Here is a 22593-nt window from a genome sequence, read left to right as displayed (position 1 = left end):
ATCGAGGTGTGCTCCCCACCCTGTCATGGAAGCATCTGTTGTTATTACGTATTGTGGCACTGGGTCTTGGAAAGGCCGCCCCTTGTTTAAATTTATGTTGTTCCACCACAGAAGCGAGAGGTAAGTTTGGCGGTCTATTAACACCAGATCTAGAAGGTGACCCTGTGCTTGAGACCACTGTGATGCTAGGCATTGTTGTAAGGGCCTCATGTGCAGTCTTGCGTTTGGGACAATGGCTATGCATGAAGACATCATGCCTAGGAGTTGTAATACCATCTTTGCCTGTATCTTTTGTGTTGGATACATGCGTTGTATGATGGTGTTGAAATTTAGAATTCTTTGTGGACTTGGAGTGGCTACTCCCTTTGATGTGTCTATTATGGCTCCTAGGTATTGTTGTACCTTGCGCGGCAGAATGTTGGATTTTGTAAAGTTGACGGTGAACCCGAGTTTGAAGAGGGTTTGTATGATCTGATTTGCGTGATTTGAGCACTGTATGAACGAATGGGCCTTGATTAGCCAGTCGTCCAAATATGGGAACACATGTATTTGCTGCCTTCTTATGTGTGCAGCGACTACCGCTAGACATTTGGTAAAGACTCTTGGTGCGGTTGTTAATCCGAAAGGCAGTACCTTGAATTGGTAATGTATTCCTTTGAATACAAACCTTAGGTATTTCCTGTGCGATGGGTGTATTGGTATATGGAAATAAGCATCCTTGAGGTCTAAAGTTGCCATGTAGTCGTGTAGTTTTAGCAATGGCAATACTTCTTGTAGTGTGACCATGTGGAAGTGGTCTGATTTGATGAAAGTGTTCACTACTCTGAGGTCTAGGATTGGTCTCAGTGTTTTGTCCTTCTTTGGTATCAGAAAGTACAGTGAGTAAACTCCTGTGTTTATTTGTGTGTTTGGCACTAATTCGATTGCATTCTTTTGCAATAGTGCCTGCACTTCTATCTCCAGGAGATTGGAATGGTGTGTTGTTAAATTTTGTGCTTTTGGTGGTATGTTTGGAGGGAATTGTAGAAATTCTATGCAATAACCATGTTGGATAATTGCTAGAACCCAAGTGTCTGTAGTGATTTTCTCCCATGCTTTGTAATAATGACCTATTCTTCCCCCCACTGGTGTTGTGTGGAGGGGGTGAGTGACATGTGAGTCACTGTTTAGTAGTAGGGGTTTTGGGGCTTTGAAATCTTCCTCTATTTCTAGGGAATTGCCCTCCTCTATATTGTCCCCAAAAACCTCCTCTATACTGTCCCTGGTAACTGGACGGTGTGGCTTGTGAGGTGCTGGCTTGTGTGCTTTGACCCCGAAACCCCCCTCGAAAGGGCGTTTTACGGAATGTGCTGTAATTCCCTCTGCTCTGCGGGGAGTAGAGTGCGCCCATGGCTTTGGCAGTGTCCGTATCTTTTTTGAGTTTCTCAATCGCTGTGTCCACTTCTGGACCGAACAGTTCTTTTTCATTAAAAGGCATATTGAGAACTGCTTGTTGAATCTCTGGTTTAAATCCAGACGTTCGGAGCCATGCATGCCTTCTGATAGTTACAGATGTATTAATTGTCCGTGCAGCTGTATCTGCAGCGTCCATGGAGGAGCGGATCTGGTTGTTGGAAATGGCCTGTCCCTCCTCAACCACTTGTTTTGCCCTATTTTGTAAGTCCTTGGGCAGATGTTCAATGAGATGTTGCATCTCGTCCCAGTGGGCTCTGTCATAGCGTGCAAGTAGTGCCTGGGAGTTCGCGATGCGCCACTGGTTTGCAGCTTGTGCTGCGACTCTTTTACCAGCTGCATCGAACTTGCGGCTTTCTTTATCTGGGGGTGGTGCATCTCCAGATGTGTGAGAGTTGGCCCTTTTCCTAGCTGCTCCTACAACGACAGAGTCTGGTGGCAGCTGTGTAGTGATGAAAACCGGGTCCGTAGGAGGCGGCTTATACTTTTTTTTCCCCCCTTGGTGTGATTGCCCTACTTTTGACTGGCTCCTTAAAGATGTCTTTTGCGTGCCGGAGCATACCAGGGAGCATAGGCAGGCTTTAGTATGAGCTGTGGGTGGAGGAGAGTGTGTTGAATAAGAAATCATCCTCGACCTGTTCTGAGTGGAGGCTTACGTTGTGAAATTGTGCTGCTCTAGCCACCACTTGAGAGTACGCGGTGCTGTCTTCTGGTGGAGATGGCTTTGTAGGGTATGCCTCCGGACTGTTATCTGACACTGGGGCGTCGTATAGGTCCCATGCGTCCTGATCTTGGTCACCCTGGCTCATGGTGGTGTGAGCTGGGGAGTGTGATGGAGTTTGTGCTGGTGAAACGTTAATCACGGGCGGAGGAGAGGGTGGTGGTGTAACTCTTTTCACCACTTTTGGTTGTGGTGTTTGTTCCGTCTGGAACTCCAACCTTCTCTTTCTCCTAATGGGGGAAGGGTGCTTATTTTTCCTGTCCCCTGCTGAATGAAGATACGCTTTTGCGTATGGTCCACATCAGTTGCTTGTAGCTCTTCCTCAAACCTACGCTTCTGCATTTGGGAGGTTAGCGAGTGCTCTTCTGTATAAGAGCCTGAAGCTGGGTCGCTTGCAGTTTGTTTCGACATCGAAACTTTGTCTGCGTGTTTTTTCGGCTCCGAGGTGACTTTTTTCCTTTTCGGGCCGAAACCTCTCGGCGTCGATCTGTTTCGGTGCCGCTGTCTCGGCGTCGAGCCGTGTCCACACCGGCATCTCGGTGTCGAGGCTTGTCTCCAGCACTTTCTCGGTCCCGAGAAGGCTGCGCGCCGGTGTCTCGACCGGAGTCGGACGATCTCGGCACTGTTTGGGCCTTTTTCGGTGCCGACGGTCGGTCACCGAATTTATGGGTCGAGCCATGGCCTGGTGGCAGTGGCGTCCCCTGGGCCTTGTAAATGTTCCTCTGAGTGGATTTCGACGTCTTACTCACGGTTTGTGTATCGTCGAATCCTTCGGAGTCTGAGTCTTGGATCGAGAAGGTACCTTCCTCTTCCTCGAACTCCCGTTGGGCTGTCGGTGCGGACGCCATCTGAAGTCTTCTGGCTCGACGGTCTCGGAGTGTTTTTCGGGACCGGAACGCACGACAGGCCTCGCAGGTGTCTTCGCTGTGCTCAGGTGACAGGCACAGGTTGCAGACCAAGTGTTGGTCTGTGTAGGGGTATTTATTGTGGCATTTGGGGCAGAAACGGAACGGGGTCCGTTCCATCGGCGTTCTTCAGCACGCGGTCGGGCCGACCAGGCCCCGACGGAGGATCGAAAAACTACCCCGAAGGGCACCGGAGCTCTTCGATCTTCGATGCGGTGTGGAATCTAAGTACGCCGATCCCGAACGCAACAATACCGACGAAAATCTTCCGAAATTAGCTAATTTTCCGTTCCGAAACTCGGAGCGACAGGAACACGTCCGAACCCGATGGCGGAAAAAAAACAATCGAAGATGGAGTCGACGCCCATGCGCAATGGAGACAAAAGGAGGAGTCACTCGGTCCCGTGACTCGAAAGACTTCTTCGAAGAAAAACAACTTGTAACACTCCGGCCCAACACCAGATGGCGAGCTATTGCAGAACATGCGTATCTACAGCGACAGATGCCATCGAACATAAATGTTTTAAGGTCACACTTCACTACTGACGTTGGTTCCAGTACAAATAAAAAAAACGTGTATACACATGTTTGAAAAGTTTAGGCTATGAGGCTAAGTATAATGCTCCCAGAATGCTCTCTGATTAGATGCAAATGAGGTGTCATTTAGTAAAATGTTTTGATGCATGCTAGTATTTCCCAAAAATATTTCTAATGGAAAATCAGTGTAACCATTTTCAACACGATTATGGGAAGCATGAAAATAAACAAACACTGACAAAGCCAACTGATCTGACATATTTTTATAAGTCTTTTAGTTTCATCAATGCCTGTCTTGTTTTGACATGGCTTTTGTAACACTTTATTGTTTTGGGAGCTACCAGGCCCTCAACATTGTAACAAATACTGGCAAAAAAAAACAAAAACGTTTTTGAACTCTAAAAGCGCACGTTGCCACCAGTGGCATAACAAAGGTCTGGAGACGGGGCTCCTCCATGTTCTTTGCAAAGGGGCACCCTCCAGTTTCGTTACGTCACTGATTGCCACTGTAGTTCCTGACACTGAACAAAACTACTTTGTGTGCCAATATGCTCCTTGTGGAAGAGAAGAATGCGATCACTCACAGTAAAGCCAGCCGAAAGAAAGACATTTTGTTTTTATTAAACTTCTATTTCTCTCTAACACCAGACCTAATTAGGGACCAAGACCCACATGTAGGTAGCTTTTTGCATGTCGCAAACAGCGACTTTCGCTGTTTGCGACGTGCTAAAAGCACATTGCGGTGCACAAACCCAGTTTTGCGATTCGGTAACCTGGTTACCGAATCGCAAAACGGGTTTGCGACTCGCAATTAGGAAGGGGTGTTCCCTTCCTAATTGCGACTCGCAGTGCAATGTAGGATTGTTTTGCGAACGCGGGCGCAAACCAATCGCAGTTTGCAACCATTTCAAATGGGTGCTAACACTTTCACAAAAGGGAAGGGGTCCCCCTGGGACCCCTTCCCCATTGTGAATGTCACTGTAAACATTTTTTCAGAGCAGGCAGTGGTCCGCAGGACCACTGCCTGCTCTGAAAAAATGAAACGAAAACGTTTCATTTTTCGTTTTTGTAATGCATCTCGTTTTCCTTTAAGGAAAACGGGCTGCATTAAAAAAAAAAAAACACTGCTTTATTGAAAAGCAGTCACAGACATGGTGGTCTGCTGTCTCCAGCAGGCCACCATCCCTGTGAGGCCGCCATTCGCAAGGGGATCGCAAATTGCGACCCACCTCATGATTATTCATGAGGTGTGCATTTGCGAAGCCCTTGCGAATCACGGATTGTGTCAGGGACACCATCCTACATTCGGATTTGCGACTCGCAATTTGCGGGTCGCAAATCTGAACCTACCTACATGTGGCCCCAAATTCTTAAAGAAAGTCACAAAAGTGCACCCATGGTATATGTCGTACCCCTATAAAATATTTGTGAACTGTATTTTAGCATGGGTAAATACGCATGTGTAGATTTGCTTATGTGAAAATCTATTGAGCATTTGCAAGTTCATTTTCCCTCCAGCCACTTTCTTCCCAACCCTGGAAGAAGTTCTAATTCTGCCATTGTCAGGAGTAAATGTCCAACCTTTCTTATTATGGGAAAATATTAGAGAGAAGCTGGTGAAGATCTTTAAAACATGCAGGTTAGTAGGTCTGCAGACTCAAAGGCATTCCAGCCCTGGAACTATTGCTTACTGCTTCCTCCAGCCCCAGTATGCAGATCTGCAGAAAGGTGGAAAAATAAGGAAATTGCTACAGTAGGGATTGAAACTGCAAGTATTCAAGCCCTACTATGGTAGTAGCCCTGGCATAATCAGAGAGGCTATTATCAGAGCTCTTACATAATGAGATTGCTGCCATAATTAGGCGCCACACTACATGGCACCAAAGGGACAAGTAGATCTTTTTACAGGACAAGTAGATTTGAGAAGCAACCTGTCCCGTGGACAAGTAGATATTTTAATAAATTCCACACCCCTGTACAAGAAAGGAACACACTGACCCACATGGATTTCATTTATATGAAGCTCCACTACACCACTTCCAGGGTAGAATAAAGGCAAAATTTGAGGTACCATGCAAGGCCACCTAATGATGCACGGAATCAGTTATGTAAACTTACAGATCCAGTCTGGCGCCTGGAGAATATTCTAAAGGTAAGGAATCATTTGTTAGAAGTTCCCATCAGAAATAGAACAGCTTAACAATTGACAACTTACAGGATCCACTAGTCAGAGGTTAATGCAGCCCAAGGGGTAAAAGCATATTCTGCCCTCAACTAGCTGCTTCTGGCTCCTAAAGGGTGAAGAATAATGTCTTGGTAGCACATGCAGCAGCTGAAGATTAAGACAAGTAATAGCCATTTTGCTGGTGTTAACCTGATCACCTTCCCACCATCTCAGTTCCCCCACCATGCAGGCTGCACGGGCTGCTGCAGTGGCTGAGATGGCTGCCTCTAACAATAAGAGGGACCCCAGGAGTAGCTCATGAATTTATAAGGGGACAGGCAGACCAGGTCAAGGAAGCTCAAAGAAAGACAGTAGCACATTTTCCTTAAACCTCCCCACAGCAGCTAAATCCACCTTGTTCCCCAAACAGCCGAAAGTGGTCAAATGGTACAGTAATGCGGAATGCTAGCACGTCCCCTTGGAAACCTATGGCTGGAATCCATGCTTGGCAACTAATCACCACAACTGTGCTCACAGCACAACACACACAAGCTGTAGTATATCACCTGACTCAATATTTATTACACTATGTCCTGGTCAACATGGATCATTTGTGTGAAGGTTATTCTTAACACCTCAGGAAGGGTAGGCGAGAATCCCCTCACCTATCCCCTCACTGCATGGCTGTTTCTGCCCCACAGGCAGACCATATTCAATGGTAATGCTGAACTAGCAGAGGGGAACACCCTCTTGGCAAGCATATCTCCAAGATTCTCTACATGAGAAGCAGTAGACAATGAAAATGGGTTGATATGGATGGCAGGGGGACTGGACATTTTAGATTTGCAGCACGATTTTCTTCGTACTTTATTTTAGACTTAACCAAGGACAGGACCTCAAATAGCACTTCAAGCAAGAATGTCCCTGCAACTTTGAAAATACCATTTCCTATGCTCAGTGACAATTTAGCCTCCAGCAGATTGATGACTTTCAGATGCATCAGACAGACATCATTTATACAGACTGTCCAAAAATAGACATCTGAACTCCGCAGTTAGTGGGGTTTGAAGTCTGTTGTGTTACAGGATGACATCCAGCATTTGGTAGCAAAAAAAAATGTCTTTTGGGGAGTTGTTAAGTACCAACAGTTGGAGAACAGAGCTCAGAATCTGCATCAAGGGGTTAAGATTAAAAGCAAAGGACAGAGTGGAGAAGTAGAGTACCTATAAAACACTGTGCCATCACTTTGGAGGCAAGACGAAGCCAACATGCAACACAACAGCTCCACCTATGGGCACATAGGAGCAATTACCAAAATGTTTCTGAATTCAGCATGCGGGATTTCTAAAAAATGAGGAATTTGCAGTTAAAAGTATGCATCATTAAAAAGAATAACTGATATATATATAATATAATAGATATAGAATAAGAAGGGTTGGTGTGTTTAAGCAGCTCTGTCATGTTCAGAGGCTCTACTGAATCAATGGAAGGACAGAGCTACCATGTAATGGTGCACAGGCAATATTGCAAGAGTTTCCTTATGCAGACGTGCACCTGGGGATATTCAGAAGGTGACAAATCGGTAGTTAAAAGTTTCAAAGGTTTTTAGTCAGAGTAACGGCTGGGAGCAGTAGCACTCCCCACAACCATATCAACACATGGACAGGCTGAAATAAACATGCATCAAAGAAAAAACCTACAATTTTACAATCATATAGCGCTCTTGGCCTGGCTGGTTTAATTAACAGTTCTTAAAGCCCCACTTAAGCATAGTAGGGTATAGTTAAAGATATCTATCCATTACCAGACTAGATGCAAACTTGCAGAGATGGTTCTGGTGTGGGGGGGGGGGGGGGGGGGGGGGGGGGGGGTGGAGACAGGGGTCAAATAGAGAAGGACAAAGGTTGGGCACAAAGTTGAGTAGCATATAGTACTAAGGAAAATGGAGGCTGGGACAAATGGGAGTGTTCAGGCTGATGACAGGCCACAGAAAAAAAAGAGCACCACATAGTATGATAAGATCTACCAGTTCTTAAGTTATTTCCTATATCCTATTAGCACAGCACTGCACATTTAATATAGAATAATCCAGCAAAGATATGGCGTGTGTCGATAAACCATATTAGTTTCAATTTAGGTCCTCAATCATCTAATTAGGAACATTGCTTCCAAAAGGAAAAGTTAGTTACCTCCAGTTACGCATTATCTGGTAGAGAAAATATTTAGCTGCAGATTCCTTACTGTTTAATTCACCCCAGGCGCCAGACTGGAACCAGAAGACTTGTGAGCAGTACCCCTGTATGCCAATAGGTGGCGATCGGCTCCGCATCCGTGACTGGCAGCGACTGCGTCGAAAATGACATTGCGGTTCCTATACAGGTGCTACCCAGGCAGATGAGGCCTGCAGCTCACTCACACTGTGGGCTGATACAATTGCTACCAGTTTGGCTGTTTTCAATGTGAGAAGCCATAGGGGACAATTGTAAAGAGGCATTAAGAGGGCGCACATCAAAAAGATCAGAATCAAATTGAGATTCCACTAGGGCATAATGAACTAGGATGGAGGGCAGGGATGGGTAAGACCTTCGAGGAACCTATGTACTATAGGGGACTAGAAAAAAGGATGATTAGGCAACTGTAAGAAGGTAGAAAACGCAGATAAATAGCCCTTGAGTGCCCATAGCAGAGCCCTGCTGGGCAAGGTAAAGAATGAACAGTAGAAACTCAGAAAAAACAGAAAGGAGGCACCATGCCACAAATTGTTTCCAACATCAGGCAAATATTTTTGGTGGAGGGCTGCCAAGATGACATTACAGACTTCAGTAGGAAGGTCAAAAGCTGTCAACTGTCGCCACTCAAACTCCACTGACGAATGCTCCCATTTTACTGCGTAGAAGATCCTCGCGAAGAGGCGGGCTGATAATGGAGGGGGGGGGGGGGGGGGGGAAGGAGGAAATCCAGCTGTCATGCTGTAAAGCTCAGGATACCAGACTGTGCCCCCAATCCGGAACCACAAGAGTAATTGGGCCCGGTCGTCCCCGATCATCTTGAAAACTCTTTGGTGCAAAAGCATACATGAGGCGGGGGCTCTATTCAAGACTAAAACCTTCTCCAAGTGAGAGTCTTATTGGAAACTGCAGCGCAAAACCGCAGACACTGCACATTTTTGGGTGGGGCAAGCAGATCTAACAGTTGCCAACTCTATTCTTCATGCAACCAGCTGCCACCCACAAAGTACAATACGTAATATTCCAGCTGGGGAATACAGATGGGCCAGACGCAATTGCAGTAATATAGAGGACTAGGAGACAGCAGCATCAGAAATTTAAGAACGTCTTTCTAGAAGAGGGTACAACACCTCTGGTTTAAACCGTACCAAAGAGCACTTTGCTAAAACCGACCACAATGCTATTTTTAACAACGGCAAATCCATTACCAACCAGACATCTTTCCGCTTCATCACCCAATTCCATAATGGTCATCATATTCACAAATTGCTCCACAAACATTGGTACTTACAAAAAACTCAAATTTCACAGAATATACAACCAACCCCAAAGATGGGCTTCAAAAGAGCACAGAATCTTCGAGACAAAGTATGTCTCTTTTTTTCAAGAAAAGAAAAATATAGAACACTTCTTGAAACAAACCATAGGATTCTACATCTGCACTCATTGCTCTATATGTAAACTGGGCTCATCCAAAAGCAAAGTAGTTGCCTTTAATGGACAACATTTCGCCATACGTGACTTCATTAATTGCGAAAGCACCAACACAGTCTATATCTCATTACTTGCCCCTGTAACAGATCTTAGATAGGGAGCACAACCAGAACACTTAAGGTGAGAATACAGGAGCACTATCGAAATATAGAAAAGGATGATGTAAGACTCCCATTGGTTGAACACTTTATAAAATGTCACCCGTTCACAAGCACTTTTACCTTCTGTGGAATACAAAAACTTAAACGACATCCCCCAGGTGGGGACCTCGAATGAAAACTACGACAGAGTAAAAGTTCACTTATTGTTTGGTTTGACACTTTTCGACGAGGACTCAAAGATTCAGGATGGCACTATTGGCTACTCTAAAGACATAATAGACTGAAATATGTCACCTATTCACCTTCTCATTGTTCTTGTTTATTTTTGATTATTCTTGGCTAGCTACCATACTGGTAAAAATTCCCAATCATTACTCTGTATATGTCTATGTACACTTAATTTCTATATATCTGGATACTAGAAGCCACAGTAACATTTCGAGTTATGAGCCCATTTAGTATTTATATGTAATAGATTTTCACACTAGATATCCAATCTTGCTCCTTTACTTGCTGGCCCATCGGGGTCTCTATTATTTAAACATCTTCATTAGGCAGCCATAGCCATAAATAGTTTGTGCCTCGAGCTCAATCGGCACCCACACAAGTAATATCCCTACACTGTCATTTCAACCTTTTAAGAGGACCACCTATCACTAACATTCATCACAACACATTAGCTATATTGTCCTTCGATCCACCTTTGCAATCCCTTTCCTAAATGGCCGCGGCTACCATGCCCATTCATCCTGATTGCCCCACGCGGCTCAAACACCACCTAAAAACATCTCTATTTAAGTATCATAACTAGGCAGAATATATAACGTGACAGGTTTGTTGAATATACCTGAACCATGACGAGACCAGTTATACCTCAGTTTTTCTGCTCGATCTGATATATACTATGAACATTCTATCAAGGCTGCGGTTCTCCGGCCTCTATTTACTTTTCCCTCGGGGCACCCACAATGAAAGAAGAACTATTGATGGGAACACATACAAATATGGTGCCGTCCTGAAATGCCCATATCGCAGAGTGGGATTTACCTCAGGAATCAGTTCTTTTTTACTCTTTCGCCTATGAATGGACTGAATAAAATGATCTACTAATAAGTGTTCCTAAATATTCAAGATACTATGATAACATGTACTAGCCTTGAAAGCCCCAGGTGGACCCTCATTAGTGGGCAAAACACATGTCTGCTCTCAGTCTTAGTCTTAAACATCTACGACCTTTGTTTGTAATGGACATTAATAAATAATTTTGGACCTTTGGATCATATGTTCAAAGAACCATATGTGAACTAAAATAACTTGAATATAACTCAGTGGGTTTTCAATCCTTCATAACTGCAAACAGATGTAACCAAGGCTTTACCCATTGTTGAAAGAAACCTCTGCACCAATCTGGGTGGAGACGCCATTTGTGATCCACTAGGCATCTTCAGCTGAGCTTGTTCGCATTGTATTCAGAGTACCCACCAGGTGTTAAACCACCTAGGAAATGCCCTGGCATTCCAGGTGTGGCAAAGGATGCACAGCCTCTTGCCCGAAGGTCCACAACCCACCTTGCCCAGTTTGTTGCAGTACTACCTGGTGGTGGTGTCTGATCACCTGCACCTAGCTTCACTCAATCGAAGGAAGAAACATACTCCCTGCCAAGCAAATAGCCCGAATCACCAACAGGTTAATAAGGAGCTCAGACCAGTCCTTTGATCTTCACCTCTCTCCCAGACGGCTGCCCCATCCCAGAAGTGAGGCATCTGTCACCACAGTCATTTCTGGTTCTAGCAGGGAGAGGGGTCTGCTACTGAACCAATCACTGGTCATCAGCCACCACAGCAGATCTTATACAGTTTTCTCTGAGATCAGGACCATGTCAGAGAGATTCCCAGATGCTGCGCCCACTGGGACTTTCAGTCCCACTGCAGAGCCAGCATATGCAACAGGCATGAATAACAAGCAGGATGCAGAATTCCATGAGACCCAACCACCTCAGGGTCAGTCTCACTGAAATCCAAGAGAGGCTGAAACATCCATATAGCCTGACTACCCTGAACTTGCCACTTGGGAGGTTAGGCCTGAAACTGCACTGTGTTCGGAATAACTCCAATGAAAGGGAGTCTGGTGTGAACACCAGTGAGAGCAGAAGATTTTCCGTAGTCTGGAGATAGGAGATTACTGTCTGGGGCGAGCATGCCTTCAACAGCGAATCGGAAAGTTAGGGAAAGACGGGAACCACTGACCTCCACAGGTGAGCTGCAACCACCATCACTTTTGTGTACACCCGAAGTGTGATGGTAAGGCCAAAGGGGTGCACAGCAAATTGACAGTGCTCTGGGCCCACCGTGAATTGCGGGTAACGCTTGGGGGCAGGCAGCACAGAGATGTGTAAATATGCATCCTGCAAATCCAACACTACCATCCACTGGGGCCACTCCTGAGCCCATGGGGCACTAACATACCAGAAGGGCCAGGCTGACCAGATATGAAGTGCATGGCCTCATTAAATTCTTTATGCAAGTCAGAGGTCAATCAATCCCTGGGGGAGTCAGGGGAGCACAGAGCAGACCGGACACTTGAAAAAAATCTCTCAAAAAAGTTTAGACAAAAAGTCAAGCAAAAAAGCCAGTCAAAAGAGTAGCTCTGGCCTAATCAGTGCTATCTGGCACGGAAAGGAAAGAACTGACATCAGCGCGCCGAAATTGGTTGTGATATAGGTACCGCACACCACTTCTGGTGCGTGCAACACCGATACAGAGCCCAACAACCCCTCACATGTTGCAGTACCACATGGTGGTGGTGGTGTCCATGAATACCTGAATCAGTTTCCCTCTCACCCTGGTCACAAGAAGGCTTTTAAAACCAAGCGAACAGCTCAACTTCAACAGCTTGATGTACAGCCAAGGATCTGTTGGAGACCAGAGAGCCCTTTAATCTCCACCCTTCCAAGATGGCTACCCCAGCCAAGAAGCGACATATCGCTCACCACTTGCAGCTCTGGGTGGGGTAGGAGAAGGGCCTGCCGCAGACCCAATATCAGTCCTGCAGCCACTGAAGATATTTTGCAGTCTCCTCTGAAATCTGGTCATGAGCAAAGAGATTCTCACCCCCTCCCCCCAGTGCTGTTGTCATTGTAACGTCGGATCCCACTGCAGAACCCACATATGCCACCTGGAATGCTTGACCAGCAGGACACCAGTGGGCATGAGTCACAGCAGCCTCAGTGTAATTCTCACAGAGATACTGGACTGAAGCTGAAACATCTTAATCAATGTTGGATTGTCCTGGACTCAACATTCTGGCTGATCAGCATGAAAAGGTAGTGTCCAGAACGTCTCAGATGAAAGGGAGCATCTGAGGAGGCAGGTGTGACTTTGGCACAATGATAGTGAACTCCAACAATGTTAAGAGGTTCACTGAAGTCTGGCGGTGGGTGAATACTGTCTGATGCGGCCCTGCCTTTAACAGGGATCACTAGGGGTAGGGGGAGACTGGGACCCCAGACCTCTGAAGATGTGCCATGACTACAGCCAATACTTGTGTACACTTAAGGGCAATGGTGAAGTCAAAGGGTAGCACGGTGACTGGAAATGTCCCTGGCCCTCTATGAACCATACATAGCATCTGTGGGATTGCAGTTTGGGGCTGGGAAGTAAGTGTCCTGCAGGTCCAACGTCCAGTCATCAGAGATGAGGACAGACAAGATCTGCGCAACAAACTTTTTGTTCTGGAGAAAGGTGTTCAGAGTTTAACATGGGACAGTCTCCTCTGTCCTTTTTTGGCACCAGAAAGTAGTGGGAATAACCTACTTCAGGTGTTCATTTTCCTAAACAGCCTGCAATCCTGAAGTAAGCAGGCTATGTAGTGCAGCAATGTTTACAGGCACTATGCAGATAGTCCAGGAGACCCCTATTGTTTAACGGGATTACAAATGACAAGCCCAAAAGCTCTTTGTGGCAGTGTAAGGTGGGCGGGGTTATCAGAGGGCAGTGGCAAGCATTTGTTGTACTCACAGAGGATATGAATCAGACACCCAAGAAGGAACTCAAAACCAATTGTTACCAAAATAGCTAATTTGCTGATATCAGGTTTAAACACCAGAACACTTCAACAAAAAAATAGATACTGATGAACTTTTGAAGAAAACAGGCAATATACTTCAAGTGTCTCTAGTGCGGTAATGCAACCCGGAGGAAATATACTGTTATACAGGTACTTAACAGGGACTTAGCACATTCCTTAAAATGGCTTCCCTGTCCACTTGCAATGCTTAGGAACGGGCCTGGGCATCACAGGGTCTTATCTGCTCGGCAGATATGACCACACATCAAATATAATGTGCAATGCCTTAGGGTCCCAAGGCCTGCTGTAGGGATGACTTACATATTATACTTAGATGCAATGATGGTGACATGGTCCATGATGGGTGTGCTAAGTTGTGTTTTCGCCTGGCTTGCATAGGACCCGCAGACTGCAATGGCGGGTGTGCATATCTAGTTTTTAGGGGAGGGTCCCTGAGGGTGGCACAACGTGCTAAAGCCCTTGGGGACCCTCTCCTCTACCCTTGCCCTAGGTACTAGGGGTACCTCTTGCTAGGGACTTACACAGGAAGAGTGTGCCAATTGTACACATTCTTACCTGCTTTTAGGGAAAGACCAATGGCCCTGGGGACCTGTATAGCAGGGACCCGGTGCATCTTAGTCGAGAAACCTCAGTAGCACTGGCAAAAAGAGAGGTGACTATCAAAAGGGGTACTTTTCTACAAATCCCTGTTGCAAAAAGAACAGATGGCACTTAGTCATCCTTTTCTTGGATACAGGGTAGTTACAGGAACAGAAGCAATCTGCAACACCCACTTGCCTGAGATGATGGCCTGCCACTGTGGCAGATAATGCCAGAACCGGCTGTCCACAGTGTGTGCGCGCGCCTGCCTTAGGACATGATTAAGAGGTTTGGGCAGTTAGAGGGATGGTTGTATGGGCTGCAGGGAATCTCTGCCAAGCGCATGAGGTGGTACTGTAGACTAGCCCAGGGAATGCACTGTAGCCCTACTATACCTTAATGGAATCAGCCACAAGCCCACAAAGTTGGGAGCCACTGAAAGGCATATCTGGACCTCAGCAGAACCACCAGGTGACCACATCCATGTATGTCTGGAAAGAGTCATGCTGGTGCCAATGCCTCTTCTCTGAGTTAACAAGTCGACCACTGTGAAGCCCTCCTGTGTCTCATGATAAATAGCTTCACCTCTCAGATGGGCTTTCACGTGCACAGGGTCATGGGACGAACACACATACTAAGTGGGGATCAGAAACAGACATTGGTCTGTGCTATTAACTCACATGGCTTAAACCCTGTTCTGTTACTGGAAAAAAATATTTTGTACGTTTTTCCTCAAAAAAACTTCCGAAAAAAAAGGGTAGAGAACAAAGGGTAGCTCTGGATCCACATCTGTTGGTGAAGAAAGAAAAACTGATGTCAGCACACATTTGTGGTGCCTAAAAAAACCTGCTTAAGCCACATTCGGTTCTAGGCACTTAACCTTTGCAGGGCTTTCTTATGGAAGTAGTGCTGATGCAAGGGATGGAGTGAATGTGATGTGGTCGAGGTGGGTCTTGCTGTGAATACGGTTAGGTTCAAAAGGGGGTGAGGTAGTCCTAGTCACAGTCTCAACGTCTTCTAAGTGATGGCAGAAGCCAAGTCGCCCCTGGACTGCTAGTCCCAGTATCATGATCATAGGCCAATATTTCCAGGGTCGATTTCCCTTTCTCTGGGGGTCCCAGCTGCACTTCAACACTACAGGCCAGGTACTGGTCCATGATGCTGCACGGTGGCGATTGGTGGTAGGTTAAAGTCTTTTGACTAACAACTTGCCCCAGCAAGGCTTCTCAGCTGTTGGTCCAGCTCACTGACACGAGAGTCTCATGGATTTGGCTGGCCTCTGGAGACAGCTTCTCCTCAAACAGGACACAGCAGGTACAGTCTTTTCTACGCATCCGGTTCAGCAGATGCAGTCGACGCCAATGCAGCTTCTCCTTGCTGGTTCCACAGTGCAGTAGGGCAGTCCTTCCATTTCCTTCAAGATCAGGGTCTGGGGTGTCACTAGTGCCCTACTTATGCTCAGGAAGAGTCCTCAGGGCAAGATGAGGTTGTTAGCCAATGGGCTACTAGGGTTCTCCAGATTACCACTTTCTGCAAAATGTGGTATCTGGACATCCCAGGATGCACTAATTCTGCCCACTTACAATATGCCAAGTCCCCTCCGGGAGTGTTGAGCACCCCAGCAATACCCAGAAGGGGAAACGCGCTCTGGGAAAACTGGGTTGACAACAGGTTTCCCCTCTTCTGTCCCGAATGCCAGCCTGTGACTTTGAACAATGGAGCAGTCCCTCTTTCAAGTGATACCCATTTGCCTTCAAATTCAGCACTTCCTTTGAAGCTCACCTTTTGGGCCAAGGAGGGAGGGGACAACTCCTCCAGAGAAGGTTCCCCAGTGTATCCTTTCCTGGGATTTGTTAACACATCTTCCCAGGAGAGCAGAAGGCTGTCTTGGTGACAGGTCTCCATCTGCAACCAGCATGGGCACAGGGAACTAAAGGCAACAAAGAGGCAACTCTGTGTAAGTTGCACACTGCAAATTATTACAATAATTTCAACATGAGAATCAAGTCAGGCTTAATATAATGAGTTGTTTGATACCTTGGAGTGCCCATTTAGTCAAACCGTTCTAGAGTTAGCACAGCTGAGGGGGCAGTGTGCAGCTCTACATTCGCCAATTAGGCAATCACTTTTCCACAGTAAAAATGACAAATGCATGTTTTTGCTATCAGAACATATACATCTGGCAGGCTGGGGGTCTTGTTTTACTTGTGTCACACACAGGCTGGTACAACTAGTGGTGTAGGCCTTGGTGTGACCTAACTTACATGCTCTGATTTACTAAGGACTTACAGGCAAGTTAGCTTAGCCAACTGGGTGTCTGCCAATTTGACATACACGTTTAAGGGTAAGGACACAGGAACTGAGGTCTGGTTAGAAGGCCTCAGCACTCTCAGTCGAAAAACCAGCAGTATCACTTCAAAAATTTGGGGTGACCAAACAGACATTTCCTTACATACATTGAGCAACATATGAAATAGGCTTCCTCTTACTGTGAGGAAACGTTACTTTATTACACTTTATTTCAAAATAGTGGTGCAGTTTTTTCCATTTACACTGCTAAATTTTGGATTACACAACAAGTGCAAATTAATGGAATTTACAGACAATTCTGCACCCAAAAGAAAAACAAATGTGGCCGTTTTTGTCACATTTTAAAACCCCTTGCAATTATACTACAAATTGTCTCAAGTTGTTCACCTACATGTCACAGGAGAACAACCTACTCGCAGTGGTAGAAGACATTCTGATTGTTTACAACCTGGTTTATATTCCCTTTCCGCAATGCACACCGGCGCTCAAACAAACAAGGCTGCATCAGGCCCAAGGGTAGAGCCAGGGAGAGTATGTATTCAATTTCGACCGCACTAGTCCACCTCAACCTACTCACTCTGGGTTGTACCTTAGTATTAAAAGCCACCACACAAAAAATATGACACCCAATTCAGACAGTGCTACTGATGCACATTAGTAGCAGCCACATTCAACAAAACAATGTTATCTACTTTACATTTTAGAATGGGTTTCAATAGTTAGTACACCTTAACTTCCATAATATCGCGAGGTTGTAGTCACACAATACATCACTTACGATTTAGCGGAGATTGGTTTGGGCAAGAATCCGTAGTCCATAGATTCAAAGTTCTGAAGATTCTCAATCTCACCAGACCCACTCAGTTGCTGTCCATTATGGGCTAAGGTCCAATTGGGACCCCAGCCAACACGAAATGAACGTCCCATGAAGAGAGCCATGTCCATAAGAAGCTTGCCGTGGCCATATGCGACTGACTTCTCGAGAGGCACTGGGCCCTGCAGCCTGCGTGCTCCCACAGTCTTCAATGGTATCTCAGGTGCTGAGCCTGGCATGACGAAGGCAGAACTGAGGGGACCAGGAACAGACCACGGTGAATGAGAGGAGGGTGGGCCTGTTGAGGAAACCCTGGGGCTAAAGTTATCTTGAGAAGCAGCACGTGGAGAAGGAAGTGCTCCAGCCGAGATCCTGGCGTGAAATAATCCTCCCACTGAAAGAAAAATATGGTAACTTTAATGTAAACAAGTTAGAGTAAAGGTGGCATTTTATCAAACAAATTTACTCTAGCAAAACAGATCTACAGCCAGAACATAAAAATAAGTTTTATAATAAATACATTTTATCAATATTTTTTAATGTGGCAGACTAAACAAAGCTCCATAATTTGAGCATCGTGTTTATCTCTACAGTCATTTCAAGGTTAGGAAATTACTATTCACATTAATAAAATAACTAAAACAAGTCACTCACCTTTGGTATTAATCTTTCTGGTGAACACCCTGTACCTGTGATTTCTCAAAACCTCACAGGAGGAGACAAGGTTTGCTAAACTGACAAACTAAATATGGACTATATTAAAAACTGCAATATAATGTCCTAAAATAAGGAGGTGGGTACATGCTGTGTGGAGAATCTGTAGGTAGAAAGAGTATTCACTAGAAAGATCTTCCAGTAAAGTAACTTGTTCTTTTGATAGAGATGTTCGCCTGCAAATTACTCAAACCTTGAAGTGATGTAGAAGCAGTCCTTCCAAGGTGGCGTCAACCGAGGAGATAGTCAAACCTTCAACTCCAGCAATACAATGTGTCAAAATACAGCAGCAGTTTCTTCGAGGACGGGGGAGTGTCCCCCTCTGCGAGCCGCACAGGCAAAAATAAAATGGTAATGAAAGTATTTCATTGACATTTAATTTTTTTACCTGTGCAGCATGCACCAGCCCAAAGACCAGCAGAGGACTAGAGCAGTGCCTTGACTGGATGCTCCAAAGTGCGCATATCACTTTGGCCAGCTGTTATGGGACAGCCAAAGTGGCCTGCAGCCTTTAAAGCTCTAAAGTAAGATTGAGATACAGTGTCCAGCAAGGCTGTGCTATCAAATCCAGGCACTGCGGTCAAGCTGGCTAACAGCACAAAAGCAGTGTCTGGATTGGTTAGGAGAGCTCTCTCTATCGGAGAGCAGAAAAATACGAAAGAGGACATGCAGCCTGTGGGTAAGTGCAATTTTTAAATTTGAGATGAGTAACGCATCTGTGTATAGTGTGTGTGTGTGTGTGTGTGTCTGCGAGAGCGTGTGCGAGAGAGAGTGAGAGCGCGTGCGAGAGAGAGAGAGCGCGTGCGAGAGAGAGAGAGAGCGCGTGCGAGAGAGAGAGAGAGCGCGTGCGAGAGAGAGAGAGAGCGCGTGCGAGAGAGAGAGAGAGCGCGTGCGAGAGAGAGAGAGAGCGCGGGCGAGAGAGAGAGAGAGCGCGGGCGAGAGAGAGAGAGAGCGCGTGCGAGAGAGAGAGAGAGCGCGGGCGAGAGAGAGAGAGAGCGCGGGCGAGAGAGAGAGAGAGCGCGGGCGAGAGAGAGAGAGCGCGGGCGAGAGAGAGAGAGCGCGGGCGAGAGAGAGAGAGCGCGGGCGAGAGAGAGAGAGCGCGGGCGAGAGAGAGAGAGCGCGGGCGAGAGAGAGAGAGCGCGGGCGAGAGAGAGAGAGCGCGGGCGAGAGAGAGAGAGCGCGGGCGAGAGAGAGAGAGCGCGGGCGAGAGAGAGAGAGCGCGGGCGAGAGAGAGAGCGCGGGCGAGAGAGAGAGCGCGGGCGAGAGAGAGAGCGCGGGCGAGAGAGAGAGCGCGGGCGAGAGAGAGAGAGCGCGGGCGAGAGAGAGAGAGCGCGGGCGAGAGAGAGAGAGCGCGGGCGAGAGAGAGAGAGCGCGGGCGAGAGAGAGAGAGCGCGGGCGAGAGAGAGAGAGCGCGGGCGAGAGAGAGAGCGGGCGAGAGAGAGAGAGCGGGCGAGAGAGAGAGCGCGGGCGAGAGAGAGAGAGCGCGGGAGAGAGAGCGCGGGAGAGAGAGCGCGGGAGAGAGAGCGCGGGCGAGAGAGCGCGGGCGAGAGAGCGCGGGCGAGAGAGCGCGGGCGAGAGAGCGCGGGCGAGAGAGCGCGGGAGAGAGAGCGCGGGAGAGAGAGAGAGAGCGTGTGCGAGAAAGAGAGCGTGTGCGAGAAAGAGAGCGTGTGCGAGAAAGAGAGCGTGTGCGAGAAAGAGAGCGTGTGCGAGAAAGAGAGCGTGTGCGAGAAAGAGAGCGTGTGCGAGAAAGAGAGCGTGTGCGAGAAAGAGAGCGTGTGCGAGTGTGCGAGAAAGAGAGCGTGTGCGAGAAAGAGAGCGTGTGCGAGAAAGCGAGAGAGCTCCGTGTGCGAGAAAGAGAGCGTGCGGGGCGAGAGAGAGAGAGCGCTGCGAGAGGCGGTGAGAGAGAGAGAGCGCGGGCGAGAAGAGAGAGCGCGGGCGAGAGAGAGAGAGCGCGGGCGAGAGAGAGAGAGCGGGGCGAGAGAGAGAGAGCGCGGGCTGAGAGAGAGAGAGCGCGGGCGAGAGAGAGAGAGCTGCGGGCGAGAGAGAGAGAGCGCGGGCGAGTGAGAGAGAGAGCGCGGGCGAGAGAGAGAGAGCGCGGGAGAGAGAGAGAGAGCGCGAGAGAGAGGAGAGCGCGGAGAGAGAGAGCAGCGAGGGAGGAGAGAGAGAGCGCGCGCGTGGAGGAGAGAGAGAGCGCGCGCGGGAGAGAGAGAGCGCGCCGGGAGAGAGAGAGCGCGCGCGGGAGAGAGAGAGCGCGCGCGGGAGAGAGAGAGCGCGCGCGGGAGAGAGAGAGCGCGCGCGGGAGAGAGAGCGCGCGCGGGAGAGAGAGAGCGCGCGCGGGAGGAGAGAGGCGCGCGCGGGAGAGAGAGAGAGCGCGCGCGGGAGAGAGAGAGAGCCGCGCGCGGGGAGAGAGAGAGAGCGCGCGCGGGAGAGAGAGAGAGCGCCGCGCGGGGAGAGAGAGCGCGCGCGGAGAGAGAGAGCCGCGCGGGAGAGAGAGAGAGCGCGCGCGGGAGAGAGAGAGAGAGCGCGGGAGAGAGAGAGCGCGCGCGGGAGAGAGAGAGAGAGGCGGGAGAGAGAGAGCGCGCGCGGGAGAGAGAGAGAGCGCGCGGGAGAGAGAGCGCGCGGGCGATGAGCGCGCGGGAGAGAGAGCGCGCGGGCGAGAGAGCGCGGGCGAGAGAGCGCGGGCGAGAGAGAGCGCGGGAGAGAGAGCGCGGGAGAGAGAGAGCGCGGGAGAGAGAGCGCGGGAGAGAGAGCGCGGGAGAGAGAGAGCGCGGGAGAGAAGAGAGCGCGGTGTGCGAGAAAGAGAGCGTGTGCGAGAAAGAGAGCGTGTGCGAGAAAGAGAGCGTGTGCGAGAAAGAGAGCGTGTGCGAGAAAGAGAGCGTGTGCGAGAAAGAGAGCGTGTGCGAGAAAGAGAGCGTGTGCGAGAAAGAGAGCGATGCGAGAAAGAGCGCGTGCGAGAGAGAGAGCGCGTGCGAAAGAGAGAGCGCGGGCGAAAGAGAGAGCGCGGGCGAAAGAGAGAGCGCGGGCGAAAGAGAGAGCGCGGGCGAAAGAGAGAGCGCGGGCGAAAGAGAGAGCGCGGGCGAAAGAGAGAGCGCGGGCGAAAGAGAGAGAGCGCGGGCGAGAGAGAGAGAGCGCGGGCGAGAGAGAGAGAGCGCGGGCGAGAGAGAGAGAGCGCGGGCGAGAGAGAGAGCGCGGGCGAGAGAGAGAGAGCGCGGGCGAGAGAGAGAGAGAGAGCGCGGGCGAGAGAGAGAGAGAGCGCGGGCGAGAGAGAGAGAGAGGGCGCGGGGAGAGAGAGAGAGAGCGCGGGCGAGAGAGAGAGGAGAGCGCGGGCGAGAGAGAGAGAGAGCGCGGGCGAGAGAGAGAGAGAGCGCGGGCGAGAGAGAGAGAGAGCGCGGGCGAGAGAGAGCGCGGGCGAGAGCGAGAGAGAGAGAGAGCGCGGGCGAGAGAGAGAGAGAGCGCGGGCGAGAGAGAGAGAGAGCGCGGGCGAGAGGAGAGAGAGAGCGCGGGCGAGAGAGGAGAGAGAGCGCGGGCGAGAGAGAGAGAGAGCGCGGGCGAGAGAGAGAGAGAGCGCGGGCGAGAGAGAGAGCGTGGGCGAGAGAGAGAGCGAGAGCGTGGGCGAGAGAGAGAGCGAGAGCGTGGGCGGAGAGCGAGAGCGTGGGCGAGAGAGAGCGTGGCGAGAGAGAGAGCGTGGGCGAGAGAGAGAGCGAGAGCGTGGGCGAGAGAGAGAGCGAGAGCGTGGGCGAGAGAGAGAGCGAGAGCGTGGGCGAGAGAGAGAGCGAGAGCGTGGGCGAGAGAGAGAGCGAGAGCGTGGGCGAGAGAGAGAGCGAGAGCGTGGGGCGAGAGAGAGAGCGAGAGCGTGGGCGAGAGAGAGAGCGAGAGCGTGGGCGAGAGAGAGAGCGAGAGCGTGGGCGAGAGAGAGCGCGAGCGTGGGAGAGAGAGAGAGCGAGAGCGTGGGCGAGAGAGAGAGCGAGAGCGTGGGCGAGAGAGAGAGCGAGAGCGTGGGCGAGGAGAGAGAGCGAGAGCGTGGGCGAGAGAGAGAGCGAGAGCGTGGGCGAGAGAGAGAGCGAGAGCGTGGGCGAGAGAGAGAGCGAGAGCGTGGGCGAGAGAGAGAGCGAGAGCGTGGGCGAGAGAGAGAGCGAGAGCGTGGGCGAGAGAGAGGGCGTGGGCGAGAGAGAGAGAGAGAGGGCGTGGGCGAGAGAGAGAGAGAGGGCGTGGGCGAGGAGAGAGAGAGGGCGTGGGCGAGAGAGAGAGAGAGGAGGAGAGAGAGAGAGAGAGAGAGAGGGAGAGAGAGAGAGAGAGAGAGAGAGAGAGAGCGAGAGAGAGAGCGAGAGAGAGAGCGAGAGAGAGAGCGAGAGAGCGAGCGAGAGAGCGAGCGAGAGAGAGAGAGCGAGAGCGAGAGCGAGAGAGAGAGAGCGAGAGAGAGAGCGAGAGAGAGAGCGAGAGAGAGAGCGAGCGAGAGAGCGAGCGAGAGAGCGCGAGAGAGAGAGAGCG

General features: G+C 49.2%; 1 protein-coding gene across 2 annotated transcripts in view; it reads right to left on the bottom strand.

Annotated features, from left to right (window-relative positions):
* Positions 1 to 22593, bottom strand: part of NUP98 (nucleoporin 98 and 96 precursor) — a 603720-nt gene that overhangs the window by 138411 nt on the left and 442716 nt on the right. For both annotated transcript variants that reach the window (XM_069203729.1, XM_069203730.1), the window contains exon 23: positions 17356 to 17785. In XM_069203729.1, the coding sequence (XP_069059830.1) occupies positions 17356 to 17785 (430 nt within the window). The remainder of the gene's footprint in view (positions 1 to 17355; positions 17786 to 22593) is intronic.

Source organism: Pleurodeles waltl, chromosome 8 (genome assembly GCF_031143425.1).
Source record: "Pleurodeles waltl isolate 20211129_DDA chromosome 8, aPleWal1.hap1.20221129, whole genome shotgun sequence".
Lineage (NCBI taxonomy): Eukaryota > Metazoa > Chordata > Amphibia > Caudata > Salamandridae > Pleurodeles > Pleurodeles waltl.
The sequence above is the reverse complement of the archived record's forward strand: the minus strand, read 5'-3'. Positions and strand labels throughout refer to the sequence as shown.